This window comes from Fusarium tjaetaba (genome assembly GCF_013396195.1).
Source record: "Fusarium tjaetaba strain NRRL 66243 chromosome Unknown NRRL66243_c0000035, whole genome shotgun sequence".
In the NCBI taxonomy this organism is placed as follows: domain Eukaryota; kingdom Fungi; phylum Ascomycota; class Sordariomycetes; order Hypocreales; family Nectriaceae; genus Fusarium; species Fusarium tjaetaba.
In genome coordinates, this window is record NW_023501231.1 from 91,452 (window position 1) to 111,686 (window position 20,235).

General features: G+C 49.8%; 7 protein-coding genes across 7 annotated transcripts; 3 read left to right on the forward strand and 4 right to left on the reverse strand.

The window, feature by feature from the left end:
- Positions 1 to 784: 784 nt before the first annotated feature.
- FTJAE_1929 (sterol uptake control 2) lies at positions 785 to 2,170 on the reverse strand (the record flags this gene model as incomplete). The annotated part of the gene is made up of 1 exon (XM_037348069.1): positions 785 to 2,170. One exon carries the CDS (start codon positions 2,168 to 2,170, stop codon positions 785 to 787), a length of 1,386 nt encoding a protein of 461 aa, XP_037210889.1.
- A 1,144-nt stretch (positions 2,171 to 3,314) lies between these two features.
- Positions 3,315 to 5,274, reverse strand: FTJAE_1930 (ATP-dependent rRNA helicase SPB4; the record flags this gene model as incomplete). Its single annotated transcript, XM_037348071.1, has 2 exons — positions 3,315 to 5,051; positions 5,104 to 5,274. 2 exons carry the CDS (start codon positions 5,272 to 5,274, stop codon positions 3,315 to 3,317), a joined length of 1,908 nt encoding a protein of 635 aa, XP_037210890.1.
- Positions 5,275 to 6,824: 1,550 nt separating this feature from the next.
- Positions 6,825 to 8,015, forward strand: FTJAE_1931 (phosphatidate cytidylyltransferase; the record flags this gene model as incomplete). The annotated part of the gene is made up of 1 exon (XM_037348072.1): positions 6,825 to 8,015. The coding sequence occupies one exon, from the start codon at positions 6,825 to 6,827 to the stop codon at positions 8,013 to 8,015; it is 1,191 nt and encodes a 396-aa protein (XP_037210891.1).
- Positions 8,016 to 14,176: 6,161 nt separating this feature from the next.
- On the forward strand, positions 14,177 to 15,006 carry FTJAE_1932 (uncharacterized protein; the record flags this gene model as incomplete). The annotated part of the gene is made up of 3 exons (XM_037348073.1): positions 14,177 to 14,499; positions 14,649 to 14,801; positions 14,925 to 15,006. The coding sequence occupies 3 exons, from the start codon at positions 14,177 to 14,179 to the stop codon at positions 15,004 to 15,006; spliced, it is 558 nt and encodes a 185-aa protein (XP_037210892.1).
- A 1,345-nt stretch (positions 15,007 to 16,351) lies between these two features.
- On the reverse strand, positions 16,352 to 16,843 carry FTJAE_1933 (uncharacterized protein; the record flags this gene model as incomplete). The annotated part of the gene is made up of 1 exon (XM_037348074.1): positions 16,352 to 16,843. The coding sequence occupies one exon, from the start codon at positions 16,841 to 16,843 to the stop codon at positions 16,352 to 16,354; it is 492 nt and encodes a 163-aa protein (XP_037210893.1).
- An 838-nt stretch (positions 16,844 to 17,681) lies between these two features.
- On the forward strand, positions 17,682 to 18,287 carry FTJAE_1934 (histidinolphosphatase; the record flags this gene model as incomplete). The annotated part of the gene is made up of 1 exon (XM_037348075.1): positions 17,682 to 18,287. One exon carries the CDS (start codon positions 17,682 to 17,684, stop codon positions 18,285 to 18,287), a length of 606 nt encoding a protein of 201 aa, XP_037210894.1.
- Positions 18,288 to 18,798: 511 nt separating this feature from the next.
- Positions 18,799 to 19,959, reverse strand: FTJAE_1935 (uncharacterized protein; the record flags this gene model as incomplete). Its single annotated transcript, XM_037348076.1, has 2 exons — positions 18,799 to 19,894; positions 19,952 to 19,959. The coding sequence occupies 2 exons, from the start codon at positions 19,957 to 19,959 to the stop codon at positions 18,799 to 18,801; spliced, it is 1,104 nt and encodes a 367-aa protein (XP_037210895.1).
- Positions 19,960 to 20,235: the final 276 nt, after the last annotated feature.

Here is a 20,235-nt window from a genome sequence, read left to right on the forward strand (position 1 = left end):
AGCCCTGGTTGAAGTTTTTCGCTGCAGTCGGTTGTTTGACTTTTGATTTGACGACGTTAACGCACGAGCTATTACCAATCCGCCTTTTTATGAATAAAATAAAGAGAATTGACATGCAAAAGATTCAGAGTATTGTATTGTGTTCGCAGGAAGGGGGAAACAGGCTGGGCTCATGTAGATATCGTTATAGCTTACACTATGGATAATCGTACAGAGAAAGATGAGATGGCATTCATCGAATACGTGTGTGCTCCAGTCCGTGAAATGAAATGAGATAGTTTGGTGTTGATGAAGTTGTCACAGTGGAAGTGGTTGAAGTATTTTACTTGTTTATTGAAAGACTTTATATCATCGTCCCTCGATGGTATCCTCTCCTGCCTCCTAAGCCACTCTATGATGAGCATGACAGTTGCAAGCATAAATAGTATCCTCACAACAGATTATCACAGCCTGAAGCCTCCACGTTCTCCTCCAAGTTCATGCTAGTTTAGGCCGAGCTTGAACCAGGCCAGCTTAACCTTTGTCGGAATTGACGACACCTCCTAAGGATTCCTAAAAGATCACGTCCCTGATTTCATATCTTGACGCTTGACTGATCCGACTCCTTGTATGGTGGTGCGAAGGTCTGTGACCTAAGCTCGGCGATATCTTTGTTACCCTTGATGTGTTTGAATGCGGTGCTTCCACGAGCTCGCATATAGAATTGCTCCTGTGAAGGCATCTCAATATCTTCGCTCTGAACGTCATCGGTACAGGATTAGAGTCTTGTCCTCTGCCAATCTTCTCATCCTTGATCCCTTTCCAACTCCTCAAGTGGCCAGCGCAAAGCCTCCTTCCAGTAGCTTCCAAGGTGATCGGCAATCAAATGTATCAGGAACGCGCCGGAATCGCCAAACAACCAGATATGTCGACATCGGTGGAGGAGAACACCATAATAAGCCAAGACGAGCAATGCTTCGGGGCGGTGCTTTCGAACTGGCTCTACGTAATTGTCGTCCAACACGACTGGAAATGCCGAGGCAGCTTGTACGTTTACGCTCTTGGGTAGATTCCTGTGAACATTGAAAGCCCATTGTAATGTACGAGCGGCTGTACTGCAGGCTTCCACGGCTGATGGACTCAAATCAGAGTTTTCGATGAGAGTTATGAGGGGGGCACACTCATCACCCTTATCACCGAGCTCTGCTGCGTTTTTGACACCGAGAAAGAATGGCGCCAAGGGAGACCTGATAAGAGTCTGGTAGCCTGGCGATGAAGACGATTTCACACCGCGATGAAGGCAGACAGAGTCACAGAATCTTTCTATGAAGACGTGAAATGTAGCTCGATACTGTGTGAGTGTGTCGTAAAGCATATGCAAGCTCAGCAAGGACGAGAGCAAGAAACGGGGAACGAAGCGAGACTCGTAACTGGCAGCGTCTTGGCTGTCTCTGTTGAAGTGCGTGAGAGCTCGAGTCTGCAACTCTGTAGCGATGCGTCTCCAAGAAGCTGCGCTCTCAGCTGAAGTTTCGACAAGAGTCATGGCAAGGTGATCTGCTGATATAGCGAGGAGCTGGTCCAGAGCGTACGGGGCTTCTGATGACCAGTCGAGAGCGAGGTCTATGATGATGTCGACGTTGTCAACATCGAATAGTAGAGATTTGCGGAAGTGATGTAATAGTATGAGGTGCTTGTTGGTAAAGGTTGGCGTAGGAAGAGCGTCTGACAGTGACGTTGATAGAGGCGACTCGGACAAGTCTGCAGCAGCGAAAGATTCTGTGAAAGATGGCAGAGAAGTCGAGTGTGCGCCGTCATCAACATTCGATGAGAAGCCAGAGTTGGAGTTTGGTGCAAGATATGACGGGGGCGGTATTGAAGAAGGCCGGTGAGAGGCCGCAGTGCTCGAGATGCTATCAGCAGGACTCTCAACCTGGCTGGTACTCATGGGATCATTGAAGGAAGACACAGGCTGCTCTGGTGGAGTTGGCGCAGCGGCTGGAGTAGGCGGAGCAGGAAACGAGCATGTCCTCTCACTGATGACGCAGTTACTACACGCAGGACGGTTCTCATCACACTTGATATGCCGTCTCTTACACTCCAAGCAGCCGTTCCGGGACTTGCGATGTGCCCGACGGAGCTTGGCAGTAGCGGCGCCGGAGCCAGAACCGGACCCGGATTTTCTCGGAGGCATCGGGAGAAGAAAGGAAGTATAGATAAGGTAGGGGAGTGAGAGTGATCAGGGGGCGAAAAGAATTGCTCTCGATCAGCAGGCACAACAAGTCATGGTATGTTGTTCTGTCCTGGCTAGTCCTGATGTGTTTTTGCTTTAATTGAAAGCGTGCGTCCTAATTGGTTGGCAGCTTTAGTTCGGGAGACTTGAATCGTATTCCTCGTCGTATCGCCCCAGTGTAGGAGACTTTGTTATTTTCTTGTGGCTTCAGTAGTGATCATCGATGGAGGTGTTGTTGACAAAGCGGAGTGTTGACGTTGGAATAATTCCGAAACCGTCAGTAACTTTTAGTCATGCAAGTGGACAACCAGTCTAAGTAAGGTAGTGAGTAAGTAAGTGAAGAAAAGTCTAGCAGAGCATGACGCATCAGACATGACCAATTTATCAAGAGCAATCAACGACATCTTTAGTGGTTTAAACTCCCCAAAACTGGTGATAATTAACCAACATTCGCTTTCGGTACCAAGAGTTTCTGGCCATCTCAAAATAGAAGCTCGTTCTCTCTATCAGCCTTACAGTAATACACCAGAAGGGTTACAAGGGGGGCCACGTTACGTGGACTATTGCGTAGGTTAACTGATGATTTTGAATAGACTTAAACCGATTTAGAAATGTTTTAACCTTCATATTTCCGCTCCTCCAATCGGTATCTTGCCTTTTTGGTGGTGATGCCAAGACAGTATATGCCGGACTGCCGCTGACACTATCACAACACCAGGACCCAAGAGATGATATATCGTCCACAAGAGGTGTACAAGAATGATATTGATCTCCCTCATATAAAAGCACCTCTAAATTCATTCATCTCTGCCCTTTATTGCTGGAAAAAACTCCGCATGAATGACGCAGGAGTCATCTACGACGAAATTCCAATACGCGTTCATCGGATTCAACTTCAATTTTCGTATTCACCCTCCAAAATCTATACGCGTATACTCACCTCCATCTTATAAATCACCCATGTTCTCACAGCCAAGCCACGCAATGTCCACGTCGTCCTCACACAAACTACTCCCATTCTGCCTTACCCTCAGGTACACCAAACCCAAAACATATCTTAGCCAAACAACGGGGTATATTCCTATCTCGTCTCACTAAACTACCTTTAGTCATCGAAGCCCGCAAACTCATCCTCCTTGTCCTTCTTAGCCGCCGCAGCCTCAGCAGCAGCCTTTTCGCGGTTCTGTCTCCGGACTTCGGCGATGAGTTCGTTTAGCTCCATCTGCTTAACCTTTTCTTCGTCCGTCATCTTAGATGTGGCCTCAGCCTCACGGCGCTTACGTCGCTTCTCCCTGCGCTCAACTCTCTCATCCTCCTTTTCGTGCTTAGCGCTCCATGCTTCGTTGTTCTTTCGCTTTCGCTTTGTCTCGTCGCTCTTATCCTTCTTCTCTCCGGACTTTTCCTCTTCGAGAGCTGCTTTTCGCGCTTGCTCGCGTGTCTTCTCCTTGTAAGCGTAATTGTCCCAGTCAATTTCGAGACCGCACATCTTGTCGCCCTTCCAGCCCTTGAGTTCAGGCATCCTGGGCATGCGAAGCAGGCCCCATGCATTTCCAAGATCGGCCCAGTCGAGATCAGCTGCGCGGAAGATAGATGTTGCCTGATGAGCGCCGTAGCTTCGAGCCCAGCTCACAAATCCCTTCTGAGCCTTGTCGAAAAGTGCTCTATCCGTCAACACCAGATCCCTCATCTTCTTTGTAGCAGCCACAGCATCCTCCTCTGATGTGAAAACAGCTGGCTTCTCCAGCTTTGAAATTGGTGTCTTGCGAATCTCCAAAAATTGCACGTAGTCCTCCTCTCGTCCGGGGTGCAACATAACCACAGCCAGACCCTTTCGGCCTGCACGACCAGCTCTTCCACTGCGGTGAATGAACGCCTTGGGATCTGAAGGAGCATCGATCTGAACCACCAAGTCAACCTGAGGAATATCTAATCCACGAGCTGCCAAATCGGTTGTAAGTAGTATTGTAGGGGCAACAGAGTTCAAGAAGCGGTTGAAGTTCTTCTCTCGTACCTTGGCTGGGTGCTTTCCATGTAAAGGTACCAGCGCAAAGCCCTCTGGTAAGATGGCAGGCAGAACATGCTGGAAGTAATCGACGGCAGCGCATGTTGACAGGAAAACAATGCTCCGTTGGGGTTTAATCGGTAATTGTCGAAGAAGTTCTGCCAAAGCAGGCAATTTTTGGCTAGCAGGCTTGACCATATATGCCATTTGAAGACTAGCAGGTGTTTTCCTGTCTTCGAGAATTCCACCATCCTTCATCTTGACTTTGACCTCAATCTTGACGGGATTTCGTAAACCAACTCGGATAATTTCTCCAACAGCCTCACTGACACTGGCGCTGAAAAGGCCCGTTCTTCTTTGTTTGGGGAGATGTGATAGAATTTTCTGCAGATCAGGCTTAAAGCCAAGATCAAGAAGTCGATCGGCCTCATCGAGAACGAGAACCTCGAAAGAGGATTGAGGGCAGTGGACGTGAGGTGAAGACAGGAGTTCGACAAGTCGGCCGGGCGAGGAGATAAGGACATTAGGACTGTGTCGAAGGAAGAAGCTCAGATCTTGGGCGGTGGTCGTGGTGCCTCCAACGAGCAGCTGGGGGACGATGGCGGGTACGGTAGTTGAAGGTCGTTTTTCGTCGCCTTTGAGGTGAGGGAGTATTTCAGCCGAAGCTTCGTGGAATTTTAAGAGATTGACGAGAACAGTATGAATCTGAGCGGCCAATTCGCGAGTAGGGGAGACGATTATCGCAGCAACATGGTGTTTCTTCGTGGGTTCGCTAAGTCGCAAAAGTTTTTGTACAAGAGGGATGAGAAAGGCGAGAGTTTTTCCACTACCAGTAACAGCCTACAATGAAGTTAGGATACCAATAGCATACTCATCAATAAAAGAATCATACCTCAACAACGACATCTTTGTTACCAAGGAAATGCGGTAGTGTTGCAGCTTGGACGGGTGTCATTTGGCTGAAGCCCATGGTTGCGACAGCATCGCGAATCCATTCTGCAAGAGGCGGATTCAGAGCATCCCAAGCTCTCGGGCTTCTCTTTTTGACCTTTTCTGAAACCATTATAGAACGAGACCGAGTCTTGTAATTTTATAAGAATTATTATTACGGTCTGTCTTTACAGATCCAAGGCGCATAGAGGGGCCGTCTTTGGCATCTTTTGCGCGAAACATTTCTTGAAATTTTTATCTTATCACCACGTGCCATCTGTGGCGCAGTCTGACATGTGGCTGAAGTAGCATTCTGTGTTTCACGGCACGTGCTCACTCGGATATGATGTCTTGTCCATCTGAATGTCGTGGGATTTGATGGTCCCTGAGCTGGATGATTCAATTTGGCAGAAATGTGGCAGCTGACATGCCATCTTGATAGGTAGATATTGCACAAGAAGCAATCAGGCCAGTTGCGGAAGAGCCGGAGACTGAGACTGGTGAGTGCCAGGATCAACATATAATCTTATTTTCTAATTTTATATGGTCCTTCACAAGCCATTAGTAGACTCTGCTGCAATACGAATATTTTTACCAAATTTTACATGATAATATCTCCAAGACCGAGGTGTTTTGTTTCAACAGACCCCTCTCGAAGATCATCACATGCTAGAAATAAAGACATCCATGGAAAAAGGCGGTGTCTTGTGCGGGTTCGAACTGAACTGAGATCAACGCCACAGATACCTTAGACTAGGTAGGTAGGTACGTATCTGGAGAGTTCCGAGTTTGGCCCCAGACGAAAAATCTCCAACCGTTGTAGCCAAAGCCAACCAACGCCAAACTTGATCAAGAACCCAGCGACACAACGACCCTCGAGAAAAGCCTCGCTAAGGTCTTAGCAAGTATCCTCAGTGTCACGCGACTCTCTATTTTCTTCTGTTCTCTCCTTGTCTCAACGGCCTAGTCACGCCCGTCGAGTTGATCCCCCATTGGCAAGTCCACCACTCGGCCCAGTCTCTCACAAGCCTGTACATCCAAGACCTGTACTGTACCGTAGGTTAGTAGTTCCGTCGTACTACTACATGTGTGCGTGCCCCGGTCACGGCCACGGTCATCAGTACCTTATATCTCCGAACCCATCATGCGGCGGGGGATCCAACCTCCGTTGCACCCTTGTTAATCAATCTGGATTCAATAAACACTCTCGACTCTCACCACTCTCTCAAGTCTCGGCCAAAACGTAGCCCGAGTCCCCCGAACCGGAATTCGAGTCAGAGCCTGAGCCCGAGTCAGGGTTACGGCCAGAACCAGCAGCTACATCATCATCACCATCAGCATCACCACCACCAGCAGAATCTTGGTCTTGAACACAACGACCAAGGTTTACGCCACATCTATCTACGACATAGCCACGACCACGACGATCACGAGCAACATCTTTTAGATTTGGGAAAAAAGCAACACAATATTCCCACTAACGGATCCTCTCATTACGACACCCCCAACACCTTCACAATTTCATCTCCGTCAGAACCCATCTCAACGGTGCGCTCATCGCGCCGTGATAAATATCTCCACTCTACAATACCCAATACCTTCTGGCCCTCCGGCTTCAACGCTCTCAGTCGTATAGTCGTCGGCACCGTCCGCTGTTCCGCCCTCCCACCTTTCTCCTACACCATGTCCTTTCGATCCAAGATCCCGGAGACGCCCCGCGTCATCTCGCCGAGTCCCACCCCATCCGAGCGCGACGCCGCCGATTACATGGGCCCTGTTACACGCTCGGCTGCCCGGAGACGGACACCCACGCCGCAGCCCCTCGACGAGGATCTACCCGAGCCCCCCGAGTTTCGACGTGCCCGAACCCGCAGCCGCTCGCCGATCGACACACAGGCCGTGACGCGCTTGACGAGGCGCACGAGCACCGCTGCTAAGGCGGGCAAGATGTCCAAGAACACCATTCCAGAAGAGCAGACGACGTCTAATGGAGCGCTCAGCAGTAACGGCAATGGAAAGTCCACGACATCAAATGGTCACCTTGCGCCGCCTCAACCTTCAACACCGGTGGGATGGTCCTGGCGTGACTTTAGTCGAAGTCCCAGTCCCTTGGGCCTTATCCCTATCCACCGACACTGGAGAACCTTTGTACACAAGCACGAGGTACCCCGCAAGGTGCTCCACGTGTCGATCGGGTTCTTCGTTATCTGGCTCTACGTGACAGGAACTCAGACTACATCAGTCACACCATGGCTCATGTCAGCGCTCATCCCAATCGCAGCCACTGACTGGCTCCGACACCGATATGCGTCTGTCAACCGTCTCTATGTCAAGGTCCTCGGTGCTTTGATGCGCGAGAGCGAGTACTCTGGCTGGAACGGTGTGATCTTCTACCTCCTCGGTGCCTGGATCGTCCTCTATGGCTTCCCCAAGGATGTTGGTATCATGAGCGTTCTCTTGCTCAGCTGGTGCGACACCGCTGCCAGCACCTTCGGTCGACTTTGGGGTCGATATACCCCTCGTCTTCGCAGGGGCAAGTCTCTTGCTGGTTCGACTGCTGCCTTCCTCGTTGGCGTTGGCACATCGTACTTCTTCTACGGCTGGCTCGTTCCTACAGTTGGTCCATTCCCTGGTGACGAGAACTTCCTCTTTAAGGGCGTTCTCTCGCTGCCCAAGACCATCTGCGAGGCTGTTGGTGTCTCCAAGGAGCAGACAACCATCTCTGGAGCCCTCGCGCTCGGTGTCATGAGCGTCTGGTCCGGCTTTGTCGCTTCTGCCAGTGAAGTTGTCGACATCTTTGGTTGGGATGATAACCTGACGATTCCCGTGCTCAGCGGTCTTGGTATTTGGGGCTTCCTCAAGGTCTTTTCCTAGACGGTGCACATTTCAGGATGGGAGCGGCATCTTATGAGCATAAAAAGCTGCTATTCCCACCAGATCACGGCGCATATGAGACATTGGGCAATCGCATATATGCAATGCATTAGTCTGACATTGTGCATGCATTGGGGGTTGATGTGTATACCCTACTGTCCCCTCGTTTCCCCGTCTTTTTTGTTTCTCTTACTCCTTCTTCTTTGTCAAAGCATAAGCATTTATCTTGTGAAAATGGGTCTGCTGGAGATTGAGTTTTTACATATGTTCTCAGCATCGAGGGCTTTGTTTTTAGTTTGTACTTTATTCAGCTAGGCTTGCGAGATGGGAACGGCGTGCGGAAGAGGAGGAAGAACATGAAACCCCCTTACAAAATTCAACATGACGGTTCTCCGGTTTGGGTACCTGGCTGCGAACCTTGTTTTCAGGTGTCATGCGGTGTTACATCGGGATGATATATATCTATTCCTGAACTTCGGTGGAACATCTGGAATAGAAAATGGAATGGGACAGCATGATAGGTGTGATGCCTTAGGGGCTATGTAGACAGAACGAGACCACAGAGGTATCTAGATAACGAGACGAAGCGCATCTCCTTTTCCTTTTCACTTACTCTTCATGACACCTTTGCAAGAAACTGACTGGTTGCGCCACTTTTGACGTCTGTTGTACGAACGCCGTACAGCATTCGTATTGCTCGCTTTCTGCTCAACGGCTTGGATGATACATCCGTGCCACGAGGTATCCGAGCTGCGAATTCCGGTGATAATCATCAGTCGGGCTGCAGAATGTTACACAGCCTCGGAGACTCACTGTGTTGAACAGACTCTCGGATGCTATTCGACCGGGGTCAAATCAGTTGTACGGATTTGTTCGAGCGTTCCATTTTTGGCAGATTAGGGGAATTAACATATACATGAAGGCTTTTGTCTCTCGGTTATGTCCGGTCGTTGAAGGCGGACTTACACGACAGTGTCCGTGATGGCGGGATGAGTCGCTCAGGTCAGAGGCGACTTCTGTTTACATAGTGGAAGACTCTCTAAGTCATGTTAGCAAATCAAAAGCGAGATATTCTAAGATATTTCCTGACAGAACTCCTTCTGCATTGGGTAAATAGCTTGGTATGTGTAAATGGCTGTTGTAGTTGAGAGATAGATTGGCTAATTGGATATCAATCGTTCCGTCGGCAAAGCCTCGAGTCCAGCGCACACCATTCACACCATCTTCGCAGAAAAGAAAAAAATCCATCTACTCTGCATCTCTGTTTAAGCTTGTCGTCCTATTAGACGGTGCCCCATCATCGAACCCCCCTGCACGAAGTTGCATCTTCCCCTCCGTGTGCCTGGGCCACGCCTTGCCGCACGCAACGGCGCTGAGTTGTCCGTGCGTGATGGAGGGTATCATGGCAGGGGAGGCGTGTAGATGATAAGTACGTACTATTTGCAGCATTCCGAGATATGTACGCTTGGATAGTCATGTTGCAGTCAGGATTGTGCCTTCACGCAACTTGTTCGTCTTTCACCGAATAGTTTATGACACGGAACGAACCAGAGGTCCGAGTCAAGTCCTGATGGCTTTTGTGAGTGGGCAAGCGGATGCGCTGTTGGAGGACGACACCCGCCTTGTCATGCAATGCAAATGCAATGCACTGCAAAACAAAGGCACCTGGCTTCTTGTGGAGATACAAGTCAGTCATCTTTCATCTCTGTCCAATCTCGACGAATCTCGCGTCAGTATTCGGTTCCAGGTCATCATCCACCGGTTCATCTTGCTTTCATGGCCTCAAATCGATCAATGTGAGGCGGGAAGATCAGTCGACTCCATGATCTCCTGGAGACTGAATGATTGAAGCACAGCAGCTTGAACTAAATCTGACGCACAGCTCGCAACGCAGGGCTCGCAAGTCATGCCACCTGGGTGATAGGCCCTCGGATTTCGTGGTAGGGCTTGCCATTCAAGACGTACCAGAACACGATCATCGCAAGTGATGCGCAACTAACAAGATCGCGAGGTGGGTGAGCCAGGATAGCCCTCGTTTGATGCCGACGCTGATCGGACGTCGCTCAAGGACATCCCAGCTCCGGGGACGCAGTAACAGTGAGACAAGAGAGAAAGTCACAACGAATTTCGAACAAAGCAACTACCCGTATCGGATGTGCATGAACCGTGACAGCTCTTGAGAGAGTTGAGTGACGACTTGAGTTTCTGAGTGGCGGGTAGCGACAGGAACCGTTGAAGACGTGTCACAGTGGCTCATGATGGCGACGTCAAAGGGGCGCCGTTGTCGCAGACCCCAGAACTGTCACCATACAGGAGAGCTGCAGCCCAGAATCTGCGCATAACCGGGGCAACGTCTCCATTCGTAGCTGTCGGTTGACAGGCCGGGTTTGTCAGGGACCTCCTACAACGAGCGTCGGTCCGGCTGCGCAGCATATGCAGAGTGTAGGGGACTTAAGCCGGATAAAGAATGTATTGATATGATCAGTGATAGATGTTCCCCATTGTCGAGTGCTCATGTGGCTGGTCGTTTCCCTCACGGCTCAGGCTACCATGGGACATATGTGGAAGTTCAAGAGAGCATCTTTCCAAGTCGATATTGGCCTTGCGAAGACTCTGGACACGCCAAAGATATGGATTGGGCATTTCATTTCGTCTCGTATTCCATCCATATTGGTCTCTACGATGGTCTTGGTTGAACCATATCGGCTCAGACGCAACGATTAAATCATCCCCTTCGCGGGTTCCCTTCAAGATTCGTCAAACAAAACTCACAAGCTAAAAGTCCATCTAGGACAAACGTCCAAGCATGTACCCTGTCACAGATAGTCTGAGCTAACTGTGCCAATGCTCACCAACTAGATAAAGATGGTGGATGGTGGATCTTGCGGTGTACCTTGTGGTAACTGGTCGGTAGTAGCAAGCGGGGGAGGGGCGAGAAAATAAGGAAGAAATGCCGTATGTACTGAAAAGATCCATTGCAATGGATGCAATCATGCTGCAATCGTCCAAGCATTATCCAATCAATTGTTGACAGAATTTGACCGATTCTTTTCGCCAATGGAATTGCGTTGGACAAAAGGTTGAACAGATCGAGGGTGGTGAAGCCGAAAGCTCAAGAATCTGAACATGAAGCATCTCAAAAGTCGTGTTGAAGTCGTGATAGTGGATCCTTGGAGTTGTATCAAGGCAATGGGTTCTCGGTGTTACATGGCCCGTCAAATGCTTCAAGACGAGCTCAATTGAGTTCTATCAATAAAAGATATCTCAGATATGGTCAATGAGGCTCTGCGTGATTGTGATAGAAAAATTGACATGGCACGTGGAACATCCAAGATTGAATCAAGCAAAGGAAAAAGCAAATCCAACAGAAACGAAACGAAATGGCTGTCATCATCAATGGGACGTGAGAATGTACGTTACGCACGCACGCACTTTCCTTCCCCCACCATCCCACCAACTTGATGCGTCCAGCTCATCTCATGGATGGATCCTTCCTCCTTCCTTTCTTAAGAGCTTCCACTACGTAAGGTAACCTAAGGTATTGCACGCACCTGCCGGACAGAAAAGCTCCTGCAAATGGCACACCATCTTTGTAGAGAAGGTGTCAGAGACACCTGTCGATTGAGGTGACCCCTCGATCGGGTCCCTGGAATTCAATACCGGACCTTGTCTTGTCTGTGTCTTTCACCCATACAATACAACCTAACCATACAATTGCATATCATCAAACCCACCGCCACAGCAACGTCTGGTAATCGTTTTGACAACGCATCACTACATCACATTACCTTACCTTACCTCCTGTGCTCTGCTGTAAAGGTACAGACAGTTACAGGACAGAGAAATGCCAGAAATTGCCCGACTTGATGCACCTCTACCCGACCCGCCGCCTTGCGTTCGCTTCTCAATTCACACCCTGTCAACCGACGTTGAGAGCCAATCCTCGGTCAGACATTGCAAGGACTATCTTGATCATTACCTCTTCCTTCTGCCTCGACAGACATGTCTGGGCTTTTTGGTTAAAACGCCGCCAGCGAACGAGATGCAATTGGAGGGGGGTGTGGGCGAGAATGTGTTTGGTGCTTTAGAGGGAAAATGAAAATCCAAGGCTGCTTTTCCATCAACTTCGTCTTTTGGCTTTGCTTAGCGTCAGCGCGCTTGTTTGCAACTCTCTCCGCCTCCGTCTCCATTCTCCATGCTCCTGCCTACTCCCCTGCAGCAAGGAACAAGATGCAGTCCTAATGCATCCCAAAATTACACTGCGGATACATTCAGCAGTCTGCATTCTCCAGTATCCGCTCCTCCGCGCAGATGTCTTGCTATTTCCTTGCCCAGAGCGCTTGTACTGGACCTGAAGATGGAATGCCAAGGTTCTAACAGGCGGTTGGTGATCTCTCACGAATACCCATTTACACGGTGAGGCAACCAATGTCTTTTTTCTTCAGACACCCACCACCAATGTTACCCGCTACTCCAAACGGTACCGGAACCCGGCCGATTGAGATGTACTCTGTATGGTACAGATATGCCTTTGTGAGGGTGTGGGCATTGGTGTCTACTTTACTTGCCTAGGTCCATCTAGTCAGCTCTCCGACCAGTCAGCGTTGATTAGGTCGTTCGTTGCGCTGTCCGTTTGGTCCTTTCTTACCTGCGATCCATTTACCTGCTTTCAGTCCATAACTAGCTATCACCAAAAAGCAGCATGCCAGCCCAGTTTACATCGGCTATGTCCCTCACGTCACTGGACCAAGAGCCCAATCCAAGCCTGGCCTCGACTTGCCTCCTCCGCTTCTCAACGACCAAGCCCGTGACGCTCAGACGACTAACACTGTCAGTCTCTAGTTAATTGCTCCAGACAAGAAATATCGGTGGGAAAACTTTTGCCCCCAAGACAAAATTCTACACATGGTCCTTATCCTTTCTCAACGTTTGGACCCAAGGGCTAGTGCAGCCACTTGTGTCTGTTGATGGACCCGGATATGCATGGCATCTTACCAGCATCTTGCTTTCTCTTGCACTTCTCCTGCTGTACCATACGGTCTGGGTCGGTCCCTTCCAAGTCGGGTCTTCTCTCGGTCTCCGCTCTGGCACACAGACGCATTTTTCTCTCTTTTTATTAATTGCCCGCTAGCACATGGTATCGTCATGTTCTGCCCGGCGCCATATTTGACACATATCCATTGCCCTATCAAGCACATCTCCCCAGTCTCTTCCCTAAACTTGCCCGGTAAATATCGTTTTGGGCCCAAAGCGGTCTCCATTTTTTACTCTCTTAATTGTTACATCTGACATCTGAGATTGCAGTCTTTACTCTCGGCATATGCACATGCCCATGCTCATCCTAGGCTGGTCTTGTTACACGCAGCCAACGGCGTAGCTCACAGGCGTTTACAATTTCAACGTCACTGCATTTGTCAAAGCATTGCCCTTGAAGTATCTTAAAGCCACTCTTCCTTTAGGTTACGCCTTATTCAAAGATTGGTCTTTCTCTATACTCACCCTCCCCCAAAAGCCCTATCTTGAGCATGCTCCATTACTGTTCTCTTTCGTTGGCTCGGATGTCAAACGGCAGTACATCTCGGATAGTTCTCTAACATTTCATTACCCTTCCAAGGCTCTTTGCCGCTTCTAGCCTCCCTAGTCACCCTCCTAGTAGTCCTAGTCTTGAAGTTTTGTTACCTGGTCATATCGTTGCCGTCCGTGATGGCCCACACCTGTGCATCTCGTCGTGATCGTCTCGTCTAGCCTCTCATCACCCTCAGGACCATGCCATCGTCCTGTCATATCCTATGACACGCCCTCATGGGCGGGGTTACTCGTCCTTCGTCGACGAATGGTGTCAAGATGAGTTATCCTGAAGTTCTTCCGGTTTGGCCGATCAAGGTTCCTGAGAAAAGTATAAAAAGGCCAGAGTTGATGCTGTTGAAGCTTTCTTCTTCTTCTTCCTTTCTCATCACTCTTCAACCAGCTCCTGACTTGAAGTCCCACTTTGCCCAGCACTTATACACAGTCTCCTTGACTTGTTGTCTTGATACAAGACTCTCATACCTCAACTGAGCTTCACTTGTCCTCAGCCTAGTCAACCTTGAACAATCACTCGGATCACTTGTCAAAATATTCAATTGGCATAAACACATCTTCTTCTCTGTCAAATAATCATCATGTCTTCTCACTACACTCCTGCGGGCTACTCCATGCCTCTTCCCGTTCCCTCCAAGGGCTCCCAATACCCCACCTACAGCCAGTATTCCGTCTCGCCTCCGGAATGTGATGACTCGGTTAGCTCCGCCTCGGGCATCCCCTCCTACAGCAATGGTGGATACTCGGCTACCTCGTCCGGGTACCAATATTCTGGCGGGTACGCCGAATATGAAAGCACTCGCTCTGCTAGCGGCGTTGACTTCCAGGAGTACATGCAAGACCGCTTTGCCAACTCTTTTGACCCAACCCCCCTTGACCGCAGTATGGCCATGCAAGCTCAGACGTAAGTGGATCTCCCATCCGATTCCCACAAACGCGAGCAGACTATCTTTGTTCGCCGATATTTGCAAAGTTTACACAAGCTTGCCTTTAGCGGCAAGCTTTCATACTTTCATTTGGCCAGGATGTATACTGACTCGATTTTGTGGGTAGATCTGGTAAAATGAATGCCAAGCACCGCGAGCTTATGGAGCTTCAGAAGAAGGCTCAGGCTCGTCTTGCGAAGACTCGTGAGCGCTTCCAGGAGGGTATGCGAGACGCCCATGAGGTGCGCAGCGATCTTGAATGGACACAAAAGAAAGTTGGGTAAGTCGAACAAACTTTTGCGATTTTTTTTGCGCCGTATGTCAAACTCAACTGCAGTTTTTCATGCGCGGCTCAAATCGCAGAGTCAAAGAGGAGTGAATTGAGACTAACCGACTATCGTAGCTCGTTGAAGACCAAAGCTTCTCGCAAGCATGGCAAAGAGTACAGCAAGGCCCGCGCCCGATTTCCATCCCCTGAGAACTAGATGATTCTTTGGGTCCTTCTTTGGAGCGGCATCTTCAACTTTTTCGACCAAAAATTTACTTAGCGAGCAACTTTCGGCCACTTGCGATTCACCAAAATTTCCTACTTGCGCACATAGTTTCACTGCAAAATGCAGGAACACACGATATCAGATTCCCGGATTTCCAGATTAATTGTTTTTTGTATTTAGCGAGTATTTCACGCTTGTCATGCCACCCTCACCACGACCTGCATGAACGAGTAGTTCATGCAAGGGGAGCATGAGGTGACGTTGAAATCAGGGGCACTAAGCGCGGCAATTGAGCCGCCTGGCGCGCAGTGTCTTGCTGCTTTTACGCAGAACGACAGGGCAGGTGGGTGGGCACTTCCTAGCCAGGAACACCAGCCTCGTGGCTTCTGGGGCAGGTGTGGGGGAAAACACGCGAAGAGGGTGAAGATGGGCGGCTTTTTCACGACTTATGGCTTATGATTGGATGAACTGAACGATCTAGGGGTGTTTGTTAAAAGTACACCTCCTCCCCAGCTTCTGTGGGGTGCCAGGGATAGCGTCAGCGGGTTTGCAGCAAGACATGATGTGTCGGAACCGATTGCTGCATGGAAGACGTGCTTGGAAACCTCTCTGGGTATGGGTGACACGGGAGCAGCCGAGGGCTGCAAGGACGTTCTGCTCGTGGCATTTGCCGAGGGGGGTGTACTGAGTGAGAAACCTTGGAAAGCACTGGAACGAGAAGATGACAGGATGGAGAAAAGTAGCAGACTCGCAAAGCAGTGTATTTCAGACGCTTGCGCCAATCAGGGGAGGCAGCGACGTTGAGATCGCTCCATTGGGTAACGCGGCGAGCCTGGAGACCTGACGGGACCATCTTGGGAGGAGCCAGGACCTGTAAGAAGGTTTTCTTTGTGGATATCTCGACTGGAGTATGGAGTCTCATAGCAAGCAATATCTCGTTTCCCCTCTTTCACTGAAGGCATAGCCCTGGGACTAATTGATGTGATAACCCCCCCGTAGATGTGATTGACGTGCTCCCCACGCCCCTCCAGACCATCGGCGAGCCAGTCTGAGTAAGGACAGGCATGTGATATGAGGCATATTGGCGTAGTGAGTTGAAAGCCCGTCGTAATGGTACTCGAAGGTTGTTGAGACCCCTGTCGCATATGTCACATGACGTGGCACGTGACACGATATTTGACATCAAAATCTGCCTCTGGCCAAAGTATGAGCCATAACCATGCAGCACTACATCGACCGCTTCCCGGTGTGGTCCATGCTGACGAGGCTTCCCTTTTAATAACGTCCAGGTCGTATAATACATGTGCATTGGCAGTTGTCCGTTGGTGTCAAGGCTTCAGGCAGGAGCATCACCTGTGGTCGCAGCGTTCCCAGCATTTGGAGTGATCCACGTTCCCCTTGTCGTCAAGCCCCGGGCCTTCTCGATCTTTTCCCAGGGGTTCTCGTTGGACAGGCGGTCGTAGTATCCGGTGAACTTGTTACCCCTGGCCCCATGTGCGCCTGGGTGCTGGCCTTGAGGTGTGGCTTGCGCCGGAGCAGGTCTCTGGGGTAGGCTAGCCGGGCGCGCTTGCGCTGGCACTTTCTGTTCTGGATTGGCATCTCCTTCGTTATGGTCGTCGTCCAGTGAAATCTCATCTTTGTTTGAGCCGGTTCCTAGAGCTGTAGAGTTGGCGCCGGTAGCAGATGACTTGGACGGCAGCAGAGCATCTGCATTTGGATTGTATCGACGGCGCTTGGAAGGTGGTGATGCAGCGCCGAAGGATGAGAAGCCCATCTGAGCCATGAGGTCGTCATCAGAGACTTCCACGTCGTTTTCTGTGGGGTCCATCTTGCAAGTGTGAGAAGGAATGTGGCTGAGTGTGGTTCACTTGAACAGTGAGGCAGGCAGTGAGAGACACCCCTTTAATGAGTGAGATGAGGAGATTAATGAGTGAAGTGAGCCAAGTGAGACGTTGGAAAGAATGATGTGTGTCTGGTGCAAATGGAATCTGGGGTTGAGGCTGACTGTGGAGTTGTGGCTGTTGGGCAGCGATTGTGGCTTGACTCTTGGGCCTTTCCGTCCGTCATCCCGTCTGGGCATCTGTCGGCATGTAGAAACAACAAGGATTAGAAAATATGTTCAGAACAGAATTATGATCATGGCATAAATCGTGGCTCCTTGTTTTGCGGACCAGAACAAATTGTTGATACAGACATACCAGACTATGGCGCAATACTTTTCATGCCTTGAAGCTGGAGCCAATGTTTTAGAGAGAAAACGAAATATCAGTGACATCAGACTGATAATCAAAAAGCCGAGACGAGGCTTAATTAGAAACAAATAGGCTAGGATAAGTTATGCAGTCGGAAAATTTAGCGAAAGTCGACGAATTACGCTGTCTTTTCCCTGGTGTTTGTGTAACAGATCTGCGGCCACCCGAAGCCTGGCGTGTTTCATTTCTTGCTTGTGAAGAAATTAGGTACCAAGCATGCCATCTCATTATCAAGCAACCTTGCAATTGCAAGTTTTTTTCCCATGTGAATCCATCTGTTCTTCTCACAAAAGTAGTCTAATATACTCATCCTTACCCGACCTAGTTTCATCCCATCTAAACTAACATTTTCGTTGCTTCTTTTTGTCAACTGCAACACACGTCATTGAATCTACACTACTACTACACTGCACCATGGCCGATCCAAAGCCCATCAAGCTCAACCCCCCAACCAAATATGCCCCAGCTACCAAGAACTCACCTCCCGTGGACCCTCCCACGCTCGACTGGCTCACCACAACATGGAGCGTCACGCACTCGACCCTGAGCATGTGGCGCGATGCCCGCAACGTCCGCATCACATACAAGCTCCTCCCCGGAACCGCAGATGGCCGACCCCGTCTCGACGACCTCGTTGAGTACGAGCCACTCTCTAAGGACGGAACGCTCAAGACGGTCCAGGGCACCGACACACAAGCTTCGTCTATCGGCTGGGACTGGCGGGGCAAAGGATGGCTTGTCTTTGTCAACTCGCACTGGGAGCTACTGGGCTGGGGCGAGGCCGTCACTTCAGAGGGCGTCAAGGAGAGATGGGCTGTTACGTGGTTTGCACCTACGGTGTTTACGAAGGAGGGTGTTGATATCTACTGTGATCGCAAGGAGGGGCTGAGTGAGGAGACGTATGTGAGGATCAGAGAGGCTTTGAAGGGATTGGAGACGAAGAAGGTGCCTGAGATGGTTGAGGCTCACATGCAGCCCGTTGAGATCAGGCTGCCGTGGGTTGAGGGGAGCAATGAGTAGGCGACGTGTTTGGACGAGCTTCTTAGTTTGACTTTTTAGTATTTTGATGTAATATACCCTATCACTTGCCATAGAGATGCTGCCTAATTGATGTGTACAGATCTCAGAATTACACCATCTTTGCAACATCATGTGAGCTCTGCGGACTTTTTCTTCTAAAGTCCCCAACTAAAGCATCGAGATAGACAGCTGTGAGCAGTCTGGTGGGTTCTTTACCAAGGTATTACGTAGACGTTCTTGCATCATAGCCGTCCTTTCAGATGAACCTTTCACTACGCGGTCTGGCCACAACCTCAGGACCTCCAGTAAACTATTTACAACAAGTCATCATCATAAACATGGCGTCACGACCGTAGTCATGATGCTAGGTCAGATTCACAGCGTCCATCACATGGGCATAGAGTCTTCGTGTGAGAGTTTGTTTTCCCTTAGCTAGAAGGCAGTCAGATCGGGTATGAAGATATCAAACGGTATAAGTCGTGTCATTGAATGGGTATCTTATGCTAAGCTATTAATTTCTCGAATGGTGTCGTCGTCGCTCATGGCCAACCCCCCCTGAAGATCGCGAGTCTCTCTTATGAGACTCATCATCCTCCCGACCTCTCTCTTTTCGTTCTTCACTCTCCTCGTAGCGCTTTCTCTCATGCCGCGACCCTTCTCTATCACGACGCTCATGTCTTCGACTTCGTGAATCAGAATGACCACTATGGCTATGTCTTCCTTCTCTTGATCTGTGTCTCCGCCCATTCCGAATGGGAGACCTCTCCTCATCACGATCGCGACTCTTATGTCGCTCCCTACTCCTATCCCTTTCGTGATGCCTTCTTCGCCGTTTCTCACGATGTCGCTCATCTCGGCGCATCTGCTTCAGCTCTTCTTCTCTTTCTTCCTGGAAACGTTTCCTCTCTTGTTTGATCTCTCGAACTTTGGATGCTCCCTTTTTCATCATAGCGAGAGGGTCGTTAGATACTATGCGCTTGGCATCTCGTTCTTTGCGATTAGGGTCCTGGTTTCCCCATACGTCCTTTGACGAAGCATCAGGAGCTGCAGCATCAGATTGAGAGTACCATGGTTTAAGAACGCCATCCTTTCCTGGAGCATTCGAGAAGCGCATTGTGTACTGGTCCTCGTAGCTCTGCTTTTTCTTCTTGGCTTCCTTTTCAGCCTCTTCATTCTTCTCAGCATGAGCTCTGGACTTTTCATCGCCTAGAAGATCAATATGCCCATTGCGATCCACAAGGGGCGCAGAACTTGTGCTCTTCTTCTCAGGCTCTATTCTAACAAGAGCCGTGTTTTCATTTTCCCTTGCTATTCGCATCTCAAAATCGGTATCGTCCTCGCCTGGCAGTTTTCGTTTCCGTCGCGTACTCGTCCTTTGCAACGCATCGCGATCACGAACGGGAGGCTCCTCGTCTTTTGGTGGTTCATCGTCTTCGATAGGCGGTGGTACTTCGCCTCGAAGAATAGCTAGGCGCCGCTGTGCATCTATCTCTTGCATGCGCTGCTCCTCAGCTTCTTCGGCGGCCTTTGCGGCGGCTTCATCGCGACGAACACGGGCGATGTTGTCGGCATTGTACACGTTCCACGACTTCTTTCCTAGTAAGTGGCTACAGAGAGTTAGCTGACGTGGCAATTGGTAAGGTACTTGAACAATATGTACTTACAGTGGCATGTTAACGATATCAGGATAATGAAAGGAAAGGTTTGGCCAAGGAATTTTTACTTTAGACCTTCTTTGAGGACCCTTCCCCAAGTTTAGGTCACTTTAGGTAGCCTTCATCACCTTAGTGGGGGCCGTGTCGTCACCTTCCACTGGGCTGACACCCGCCTGTGACGGAGGCTGTGTCACAGGCAGGACGGGACCCCGCCATTGAGCTGCGATCGCCACCTAAAACTGTCCTTAGGGGACTCGACTTACTTAAAGGTGGGTAGCTTCCCCTGCATCGAG